The 12,705-nt window shown below is 32.4% G+C and overlaps 1 protein-coding gene across 1 annotated transcript in view; it reads right to left on the bottom strand.

The window, feature by feature from the left end:
• The window catches only part of HELRODRAFT_72038 (hypothetical protein), a gene marked incomplete at both ends in the record, with an annotated part of 44,359 nt that overhangs the window by 21,618 nt on the left and 10,036 nt on the right, over positions 1–12,705 (bottom strand). The window contains one exon of the mRNA XM_009012889.1: positions 3,810–3,962. Coding sequence (XP_009011137.1) covers positions 3,810–3,962 — 153 coding nt within the window. The remainder of the gene's footprint in view (positions 1–3,809; positions 3,963–12,705) is intronic.

Here is a 12,705-nt window from a genome sequence, read left to right as displayed (position 1 = left end):
AAAATATCAGGACCTGACTTTCTTTACTGGCCTTCGATTAAGAACATAAAAAAATGTTCCATAATCCTTGATTTTTTGGTGAATTAAACTTGAGTAACAATAATTAGGGTGTGTGTGTGTGTTTGTGTTTATATGTGTGTGTGTGTGTGTGTGCGTGTATGTCACCCAGAAATTGATGTGTGTATTCCTGAATTGTATTAAACCATATCTTATGTATGCATCCATCTAGCCAGTCTATATTTATGAGTTCGTATAAAGTTATATCATGGCTTGGGCATATTTCAAATGTTCAAATTATGGATGGGTAAAGTGTTTATGTGTATGTGTGTATGTGTGTACGTGTAGCTATGTACCTATGAATGATGTATGTATGTGCATATTTATACACGAGTGAATATTTTTATGTATGTGTATATGTATGCGTAAGTACATATGTATGTGTGTATTTATTTATGTGTACTTATATATATATATGCGTGTATGTGTGTATGTGAGTATGTGTGTGTTTACTTTTGTTTCAATATCCTAGCCCGTATGATCTTATAGGCAGAGAGTTTATGGCATGTTTTATAGATGTTGTCAAAGTGCAGTTGTAGGACGCAGGAATAGTTTTATGAAGATTGCTCTTTCTTCTGCCATCATTTTGTATGTTTGTGTTGCTGTTGCTGCTATTATTGTTATTACTGCTATTTTTGTTGCTGCTATTATTGTTGTTGTTATTTTTGTTGCTGTTGTTGTTATTTTTGTTGTTGTTGTGGTGGTGGTTATAAACGTTGATTGTGTGATTGTTGACGGTATTATATGAAATCGAGAAGCGGCGTGTTGATTTTTGTCTCTTATACTTATTAGCATTATTTTCGTCATCTGATGTTATGTTTGTTCTCATTATTGTAAGCCCTCTTAATGATTAAAACAACGAAAAGTTCAAATCATATCGTGAGTGTTAAAGGGAAATAAATGTTTTCACTGAAAAACTTTAAAACATGTGAGGCAAGTACAGTGTAGCATACTTCATTCAATCCTGTCACTCACTCGCGTACACATTCACATCGTTCCTACTACTCTATGTACACTGCAGTTATTATTATTTATTACCGTCAATCAAATTATCGCCATGTTTGCATAGTTAGTTTTCTATTGCACTAACTTGCTTACCGCACATGTAAGACACACCTCTATTTCTACTCTATCTCGCTTCATCAATTTCTCCTTCCTTCAAGTCCTGTGAGTCATAAAAGTTGTTCTGCAGTTGGCTGGCATGCATTGGATAGGTATGTTTATTCAAGCGGTTCTACGTTAAGACAGTCGTGTATTCGGTTGGATTCGTCACATCACATGCTTCAGTCGTGTGTTTATGGAAATCAAAATGGTTTTGTGAAAATTTCGCTGCAAAAATGTGTGAAAGTAAATTAAATGAAATTTATCGGTTAGTAGAAACTATTTGTTTGAGCTATGTGACCGTTTCGTTCAAAAGGGTCTAAGAGTTTTGTAACAAAAATGCATTCAAACAGATTCTAATTTTTGAGAAATATATTTTTCCAACATTTTTTACGTACTTACTTATTTATTCAAACCTCACTATTTTTCCAGTTTCCACTAACTAACACCTCGTTATTTTGTAAAACAGAAACATTTTTGCCAGTCCAAAATGTATCGCCATCCACCCAACAAATGAAAGATTTTTGTGAGCCTACTTATCAGCCCTTTTTTCATTTAGTTATATACTACTATTGAAACATCGTTTCGTATTATCTTCCAGTATTTATAAATTTATTTTTATTGTGTTCCAACTATTATTATTTTTTACGTTGGTGAAAAATTGAAATGTCATTCTGATGAAGAGCTTTTGGGCATCTTGCCAACACGATATTTGGAGAATGCTGATGAATTTGAGTTGCGTTTAACTAATAACAAAATTTTTTACTCATAAAAAATGTACTCTTTCTATTATATGAATGTCACATGCAATCATTTTTTAATATTGTTGCTAAATAACAATGGAATTATCAATTTTTAATAAAAAAAAAAACATCGAGTTAATCATTTTTAATTAGGCGACGCTAAACCATCAAAATTATCTCCATAAATAATCATCGTCCCCGTCATCATCATCGTCCCCGTCATCATCATCGTCCCCGTCATCATCATCGTCCCCGTCATCATCATCGTCACTATTGACTTTGTCATCATCCTCATTGACATCATCGCCGTCCTCACCATCTACCAGATTCCAAATGATAAATAACGCTGGTCTAACTTTCAGTTGTCATAGTGATTGCTATCTTTTTCATCCGTATTCATGGCAGGATGACCATAACCATTCATAATTTATCATTCATTCACTCGCGTTTTCACTGTTATCCTTGCTGCTGAATTTATTTTTGTACTTTTTTTTGTTATCTGTTCACTTTTTTCAAGTTTTTCATTCTGCTGTAGTGGCAAACTGAAAATATTGCGAAGGTCGTAACAATTCTTCTGTTGGTGAAAACAAAACCGTCTGACTTTCTGCATGTCAACATTAGCAATTGTATGAAAATAATATATAAAGGCAAGAAATAGGGGTTTGGACCAGAACGTCGCAAAGCTAAATAGCAGCAGTACTTACGTTACTGCATTTTAATAGCACCGAATTAACTCAACAGAGATTTTACAAAATAACAGGAGATGTCTTCCTTAGTAGGCCATTGTGTTTCCTTTAAAGAAATTTTTCATATAATGTAGCACCGAATTATTTTGTATGAAAAACCTTAAAAACAGTTTTATAAACCATATTACCCAAATAAGGTGACAAAATACAAAAATTGTTTAAAAATATACTGATAGTAATTTTAAAACATGAAAAAAGTAGCTAAAAGTAGCAGAAAGTACTGAACATAGAGCAAATAGTAGAAAAAGAATGAATGAAAAATTGGTTGTTGTCCTCATGTTTCACATGTTTCATCCAGTTAATATTTATAAAGATTTTTTCCTAAGAAGATTTGCCATCAACAAAAACATGAAAAAAGAATAGGAAACGAAGTTTCAACATGCTTTCGACATTTCTGATGATATATTTGTGTGTCAGTGCGTTTAATACAGGGTTTTAACCTAAATATATTGTCTTACTTTGTCAATTTTTATGTAATTTTTAAAAAAAGTTCTTACTTTTTTATAATATTTTTTTAAAAATTATACAAAATCAACGACATTTATCGTTTATATGATACGTATCAACACATGCTTGTGCAATGCGTTTGTTTGGATATGTCAGATGTATGGTGGACGTTACACGTGCGTGTTTGGGTGGCTGTGTAATTATGTACGTTGGTTTTTATTACGCATGTAATTAGCATGGAAATTGCAAAATGCTTTCAACAGTAAACCATATAAAACTAAAAAAATTGAGTTATTGCCTAATGCTAAAACAACAAAAAAGGCAATCGGCGTAATTAATTAACATGTTAAAAGGTTACATTGCAAAAACCAGCAACATCTATATCTTATACCCATTTCAACAACATTTTTGGTAAAAACATCAAAACACAAAACGTGGTAATGATCCTAAGATAACTTTTTAGAAGTAGAAATAACTTTTTGGCGACTCTACCACACATTTACCAAACAATAAATGACCTCACCCTACATATGACCTCAACAACATTCAAATGACCCCACCTTTCATACGAATGACATCAACTTACATGTAAATAACCTCATCTTATATAAACTGACCTCACCTTGTATACAAATATAGTGACCTCACTTCAAACACAATGACCTAACCTAACATACAATGACCTCATCTCACAAACAAATAAATTTTCATTAACCTGCTGTAGCAGATGTTCCACGGCAGCTACAGAACTAAGGTCAAGGACGAACGTTTTAAGGTCACGGTCAAAGGTTCTGTCAAGTTGACGAAGAAGTGGATAGCTGTTGCATGTATCTTTCAGTCGAACACCTTCCGTCTGGATGATGTGGTGCTTGCGGGGGTGAGGGAGTTGTTGGGTCAGTTGGTGGTAGTAGTGCTGAAGGGAATGGTAGATTTGTTGGTAGCGTTGCAAGCCTAGTGGTGATTTAAGGTATTTATTTGTTTAAATTAAATCATATAAAAGAAATGCAATTTAATTTTTTAAATAAATTTAATGCAACGAGTCAATAAATAAACTGAGCCACTAAAATCAACACAGAAGCATTGAAATAAAAAGAATTTGCATAAGCAAACAGAGACGCACTGCTAGTCGTCATGAATAAATATTTAGAAATAGAGGCATAGAGCTCTGTGTTTATGCGTGTGAATGTATGTATGTGTGTTTATGTGTGTGTGTGTGTGTGTATGTGGTGTGTGTGTGTGTGTGTGTGTGTGTGTGTGTGTGTGTGTGTGTGTGTGTGTGTGTGTGTGTGTGTGTGTATGTGTAAGATGCGGTGCCAAGTAAAGTTATGCAGAGTCTGCACGCAATGATGGAGGGACGGATGAATGAGAATCGCCTGAGGACAATAAAAAGTCATTCCAGGACTCATACTCCATCTTTCGTTTGTCTTGCTGAATGAAGTTGAAGTAATGAACGCTGAATTAAGAATTGAGGCTTCTACTGCTGCTGTCGTTGTTGTGGTCGCTGTAACAATATTTGTTGTAGAAGTGTAGAAAATGTACGTATGTGGTGGTGGCAAAGATAGTTGTAGCGGTAGATCGGTAGTTTGTAGCGGTAGATGTAGTGGCAGGTAGTTGATCAAAATGACAGAGTTATTTAGGGAACAAAAGTTTTTATATTATAACTCAAAACCTGTTCAGATTGGACGATTTACAATCTAGCATGAAATTTGCAAAGTAATCCGATATAACTTACTCAGTTAAATTCCTGTCAAATAAATGTTTTTTTCACGATATTGAATGAAGTATGGATTGCTTTGTTATCTATGAATGTAGCAAAATTTGACACAAAAATTACAGAAGAGCGCTCGCACATTCGGCCAAATAGAAAATTGATCGTTCTAATCTAACTGATGGATTGCAAGGAATGAGTGATTCATAGTTGACGGTGTCTGCAGATGAAGAAGCGTATCAGGAACATTAAAATTTACAACAATAAACACACAGCTTAGAAAAAATACCCATAATTAATTTTTTTTTAGAAACTTTTATGCTAATAAAACATCACAATCTGATTGAATTGCAAGTGAAAACTTTGATTTCATATCCGAATAACACTTAATGTATAACCGTATTAAATAACACTTAATGTAGATCCGTATTAAATAACACTTAATGTACATCCGTATGTATTTTGTATGTAACCAAATGTATTTTGTTTGGTCCATCTATTGTCTATTGTTGTATAGAATAGCACTTAATGTAGATCGGTATTACATTCAAAATGTCAGAGTTGGTTGGATTTGGAGAATTTCGTCAGAGTCGAAATTTTAAAAGGGGACTGAATCGGATATTTTTCCTCCTGTTAAAGAATGAAAATTCTCTTTCAATTACCTATCAGAACTCTCAACAATAAACACAAAAGTACATTTCAATATGTACAAATCGACGCTTCACACGAATGGCGTATGACAGGAGGGGATCTCTTTTATATTCAAACCAGGTCTCTGCGATAAAGTCAAGGCGCTTTTTCACATTACACTACCTAGCCGGAAATAGTCTGCGTATTTGTCTTCTGTGTGTGTGTGCGTGTGCGTGTGCGTGTGTGTGTGTGTGTGTGTGTGTGTGTGTGTGTGTGGTATTTGTTTGTGTTAATATATGTACCAGTAGTGTATGTATGTACTCTGTAGCAGGTTGTGTGTCGGTCGGTTGTTTCGCCGATGACGTCACATGTTTATTGCTCTGACGTCATGGAAGGATTTAAATTTTCATTTCTATATTGATGCTGGCAGACGTTGCTGCATCTCTGTAGTAGTAGTAGTAGTAGAGATAGTAGTAGTAGTAGCAGAGATAGTAGTAGTAGTAGTAGTAGTAGTAGCAGAGATAGTATTAGTAGTAGCAGAGATAGTAGTAGTAGTAGTAATAGTAGTAATAGTAGTAGTAGTAGTAGTAGTAGTAGTAGTAGTAGTAGTAGTGTAAATAAAAAGATGATGACGATGATGATAATGATGATGTTGATGATGTTGGTGGTGATGATGATAATAGCATTATAGATAATGATGATAATGATGGTTAAGTTACGCTGACTGCGGCTAATGAAAATGAATAACAAATATGTGTCCATAAGTTGACACCGTTTCTAATGAAAAAAATAAACTTAAAAAAACCAACTGAATAATAAATATACATTAAAACGTTAGCTAAACTTTAAATGTCAAAAAAACAATTTAGTAAGAAAAAAACAAAAAATTAAAAAAAATCCAATCACACGTGACCACGCCTCTCGGGTGTACCTGTCCTGAAAGACAACCAGCAATAACCATCGGTAGGTACCAAACCCCACCCAAGGTGCAGCCACACGCGACATCAAAGCATCCATTTCTCTCTCTCCTCTCCTCTCGTCATCGCCTACCAACTTGATTCTTTTTTCTTTCCACTATCATAGTTACCACGGCAACCACAGCCGCAACTTGATTGACAGGTTTTTAAAATTGAAATTCACCGAAGTGAACATTTCTCTCTCTCTTTTTCTCTCTCTTTTTATGTTTTCTTTCTCTTCTTTTCTTTTTTTCTTTCTTTCAACATCAGCTACGCGAGATTTTGGTTATGTAATTAGATGCTACATGCACATTAAAAGAATGACTAAGCTTCTAAGCAGGTAAACCAAATAAGTCCTGTTTGCGTATCATCAATTAAAAATATTGAAAAACTTATATAGGGATGTTTGTTTTGTCTTATTTAAAGTAGAAAGATAAATATTTCATGCCTCTTTGCAAGTGCTAAAACATTCAATTTACTAATTAAAATGTAGACATGCAATCAGTTTTGTTTCGGTGGTACCTATACACTATTGAGACTCTTCTTGTTTCTCCAATAAGTTTGTCGCCATTTGTTAAACACACATTTGAAGATTATTGTGACGATACGGGAAGATTCATTCATTATTAAAACAGAGCTAAAACTTATTGATATGTGGGTTGTATGATGTTTATTTTCAAGTAAAGTTATACACTGTAATGTGCGTACAAACATTTTTTGTATGAGTTATAACAACGGTAAGTTTTGGCAAAACATAATTTAGAAGAGCAATTTTTTTAGCCTGATTTTTTTAATAAAACTTTGGTAAAGTGAAAAAAATGGAGCATTACAGAGGCCATCCAGTAACCCGACTGCTATCAATCAATCACACGCCGTAAGCTCTTGAATATTGAGTCGCTGTTAGTTTATTGGGACGAAAATTCAACAAAAACTTTTAAAATTTGAAAAAATGTTGAAAGATAAGGGTGGAATGTTTTCTAACTTAGTTTATTGAACGACTTATATGTGTTAGTTAAAAATTGTGAGATATTGACTCTTTGCTAAGTTGACGATTAATTTGTCATTTACGCATTTCTTATTTTATGATTTACATTTATTTTGCAAAAATTATGGGTAACTTGTTTTGTATCTTTCTTGTTACCTTTTAAAACAAGATACAAAACTAGAATCTCAGAAGGATGACACAATTTTTAACTCCTGAAGAACATCCAATCATCATCTCCATACTACCAACAGCCGTTTCCTTAAACTTATTTTCGCGGCTTCGATTTTGCTAAAATCCACTGACAATAACACAGTCGATGATAAGATGGGCAGAGCAGTGAATAAACTTGCGGACTGTGGACACACACCCATATATATATATATATATATATATATATATATATATATATATATATATATATATATATATATATATATATATATATATATATATATATATATATATATATATATATATATATATATATATATATATATATACAGCAGTACACACTTTTGCGAAAGAATATACATAAATTTTGACTTAATATCACGAAATGTTCACAAAATAAATAAAATTTCTGTTAAAATTGCACACAAAATAAGCATTTTCAAAATAAATTTCGTTAATTTGTATGATGTTTTCCAAGATTTTTCAATATTAAGACTATGATATGAATAATTAAAAAAATATTAACAGTACAAAGATTGACAACAATAAATGTATGTATGTATGTACGTACACTGAAGCCTACAACACAAAGCAATACATAATAACCAACAACAGGTCACATGGCATTAATAATTAAATTGAATGTATCTATCTATCTACGTAATTATGCCTTGGAGGATAACTTTTGAAAAATTTTTCCAGCCAACAATGTTTCGTTCAACATTGTTTCAGATAATTTTCATATTAAATTTTTGAAAAATTAAACATTTTAATGAGTTTGAGATTGTTGTTTTGAATTGCTGAATTTTAATGAAATATTTTTTTTCAGGGGTTAATTTTTTTATGACCAACAAAATTTTCAACGTAAAATCTAACAACTACTGGAAAGATTGCAGGGAGAAGAGATCGCTGTCAACAACGAATAACATTCGTGAAGTCCTTGTGTCAATTGTTGAATATCACCACATTTTAATTCTTACAAAATGTTAAAGAGTGTGGAGGTCGATGGTCGCCAATGTCCTGAAAGGATATGGCAAGAAAAAGAAAACATTACATTATATGTATACCATTCTAATAATATCACGAATCAGGATCACTATTTAAAATTAATATTTTTTTCAATATTCTTTTAACAATTTTAAACTTCAGACTCTGACAGTCGCAAAATTTTTATGATACCAATCGTTAATAAACAATTCGCCATAGAAAAATAATCAAGCCAATGAAGACCCCTAGTAAAATTTCATGCCATACAGAGCAATGCAATGAAGGCCACAATGATTCAGAAACATTAGACCTCCACATTGAAAAGACTTCAACTACTAATGACGCTTATCTGAAAAAAAACCACCTACTTACGAATATTTAAACCCTAACCTTAGTAATTTAATTGTTTTTTTGGTATTTTTATAATTTAATTCTGTTATTTATAATTTTTTATTTTTGTCAGTAATGTATTATACAATAATTTTTCTATTTAGAATCTTCTAATAAAAATCTCAAACTTAAAATCTATATATATTAAATAGAAAATAAAAGTTTGACATTTTACTCATCATCCTCATTCTTCATCATTAGTTATCATCATCATTATTATTTCCACATTTGCCATCACCCTCCTCATAATTTCAGTCGTGGCAAACATAATCACCATCGTCACAACCTTACAAAGTGTTTTTTTCCCAATCAACTTGGAAAATTTTTTTCCCTCCACTGCTCAATCAATCAAGTCCAGTCAGTGAGAATTAAAAGGCATTTTTATATCTTTCCGATATATTTTCTTGTTGTGTGTGTGTGTGTGTTTTTCACTGCAATAAATCAAATACTTACGAAATGATTTCTGAAATTAACTACTTTTCCATTAGTTCGTTCGGTTAATTTATCAAAAGTATAGTCAAACAAATAAAACAAACACACACAAATACACATACACGCTCACACATACACACACACATTCATACACAGGCATGCATATATTTATCATTTGTTACATGCTGTGTTACAGATTTTTTTCTCACTAAACTTACAGTCTATAGACAGACCATAGCAGGTGATGAATAAAAAATCCAATCAAAGAATGAACGAAGCCAATTTCAATTTCAACTCGACCGGTTCTGAAATCTTATTTGGTGTTTCTTATTGCGTGGTTGAATGTCATCAAACTAAACCTGACGTAAGTCCTGATCATCAGTTCCTCTGAAATTTTCTTCTAAGGCATTTTTAGCTGGATTTCAATTTGAAGAGATCAAATATTTTTATTTCGTAAATAAATTAGTCTTACTTGTTGCAAAAGTTTTTAAGAGTAAAAGTTATTTTTATCATTTCAATTATGAAAAATATACAAAAAGTTCTGTTCTGTAACGATCCACATTATAGAATAAACGATAAAATCTCCGCATGTGGTGTGAGTAAATATCATACAAAATTTTCATTTCACGCAGTTCAGATTTTTCAAACTTATCAAAAAATATTTAAAAACGTCAAAAATTTTACTCGTAAAAAATACAAATCTGGAACCTAACTACGAAGTTGCATGTTGCGGATGCGTGCAATCAGCTCTCCGGATGGTTTCGAAGATGCGTTCACACAGTTTTCCCCGAAAAGTTAAATTTAATCACCTCTTAACAAAAGTTTGAGATACACTAAACAAGAATTAAACTTCAAAAAAAACTAAAAAATTCAAAATTTTCTAGAGATCATCAAAGTCTTTTTTTGAAATTTTAATTAAAACATTTCATCCTGTTATCACCTGCTAACTTGAGAAACAAGCTGAAACATGGGAGAAAATTAACTGCATCTTTGCACGCATCATCTTTAGATAACTAAAAAGACTGCAATGTTACAATCGAAAGCACAACTATAGCACATGGAAAGTTGTATATGTTAGTGTGTTTGCGTTCGTTTGTGTGTGTGAAGTGTTTTTTTTGTGAAGTATGAGCGCGCGTGTTTGTGTTACATTACATAAATATTTAAACAACAAAAAACCACAACTGACAGACGACTTCAGGCAAAATGACTTCATTTAAAACTTCTTGCTTCTGTCAGCAAATGTCAGAATACTGACTCAAAAAAATGTTAACAAACTTCAACGAGACAACATTTTAAGACGAAATAACTTTTTATGTTTTTTTTTTAATAAAATAAATTTCAATACATTTTATCTAGCATTATTTTTGAAACTCGCGTGTCACTTCGTTTCTTTGTTGTAGCATAAACCTAACATTTCAACAGTTCGACACATTCAAAATGAACTGACCAAAATGTCAAAATATCAATATGAATCCACTCACATAACACTCTCAAAAGAAAATTTTAAGTCGAAAGGTTTTTGTTTTCATTTTCAAATGTACTTCTAGAATGAATTTAATTTGGATCCAGCATCAATCACTGCATTCAATGACATCCGCATGTACTGCTTTGTTTCCGAGTTCAAATAAAATAACTGTATTATGTTTTTCTCAACCCATTTGCTTATTCGGAATTCAAATCAAAATAATTTACAATGAACAACACTAGCGAGGTAATTTTTTATATAAAAATCATTTTCTTATGCTTTGATTATAGATTAGTTGTTAGTAGCCCTACACTACCTTTCATTGTCCACTGTTACTACTGATGGTTTCTTATTAGTTCATCAAATCTGATTCAATCTCATCGCTTTGGATGTAATTTTTCAAGCAGGTCAAAAACTTTCAATTTTATCCTTTTAAAAAATTTGGATAAATTTCAATACAAACGTGTTATAAAAATTTAATAGAAAGCACTGCTAAATATTAGGAAAACTGAGCCAAATAAATCCATTCTCTCTCCTCTGCCAATATTTTATAAAAATTGTTTTCCTAGTTACTACTGTTAGCTTGAAAATACTACAGCAACAATACTACAGTAATAAATATCTATAGAGTAGGTTATTTTCAATGTTGGCTTGTTAGCATCCCATAGAAAGACAAACAAAGAAATGGAAAGAGTCACATTAGAAGAACCACACCTTGGTGGTGAACACATAGGAAGGAGCTAATGCATTTGAATGATGTTCTGCCTGCCCGTAATGAGATGCGAGTTCGTAATGAACAACCCAACATCAACACAAACAACATCATTAACTCTAAGAGAAAAAATAAATAAAAATTGAAATAAAATGTAATCAGCGCTGATAACAAAATAAACATTCACAAAGACACACACACACACAAAAGTCGTCATCAACAAAAAGTAAAAAATTAACAGCAAAACTAACTTCTTGAAACAACAACGATGACGACAAAAGAACAACATTAACAACAATAATCATATCAACAACATCAACAGAACTGACAGCCTGTCTGTCTTTGCCTCTCTTTTCTCTCCTTCTTTCTCTCTTCTCTCTCTTTCTCTATCTGTCTATATATCTAGCGATCTATCATAATCATCGCCATCACTGTCATTATCATAATCATCTTCATTATCATTAAAACCATCTTTATAGCCATGGTCATTACCATGATCCTCATGCTAGTTACTGCTATCATCATAACCATCTTCATAACCATCTTCATCATCAACCACTATCATCGTCATCTTAATGCGATTACAGCACTTAATATTAGCATCCCGCCAATGTGGAGCTCTTTATTAGCATGGCCAGATTACTCCTGCTCGAGATTAAAGTCATTCCACGTAGATTATTTTTTACTTGGCAAAACACTGATGCCGATAGATAGATAGATAGATAGATAGATGAAGAGATAAAAGAGAAAGAGAGAGAGAAAAGAGAGTTAGATAGAGATAGATGAGAGAGAAAAGGATAGATGGACAGAGATATGTAGATAGATAGATTGTTTTAATTAATTAGGAGCAATAGAAAACAAGAATAATGATGAAAGTAACAACAACAATGATGATGACCCCAAAAAAAATGTGGCACCAAAAATGCCATCATCATCATTACCACCATTGTGAACATCATCATCACCATCACAAACATCAACATCACTATCATCATCCTCATTAAACATCATCATCGGCCATTTCCTCGAACTAATAAGGCCCAAAAATTGCTAGCAGAAGTGGTACGTGTGATGCAGTTTACAAAGATCCAATTCCTACAGCGAACGAAAGAATGTTCTATGACGCCATAAGTAATATGAATCACGTGACGTGTATGTTAATGATAGGTAATGAA

This window comes from Helobdella robusta, assembly GCF_000326865.2.
Source record: "Helobdella robusta unplaced genomic scaffold HELROscaffold_11, whole genome shotgun sequence".
In the NCBI taxonomy this organism is placed as follows: Eukaryota; Metazoa; Annelida; class Clitellata; order Rhynchobdellida; family Glossiphoniidae; genus Helobdella; species Helobdella robusta.
The sequence above is the reverse complement of the archived record's forward strand: the minus strand, read 5'-3'. Positions and strand labels throughout refer to the sequence as shown.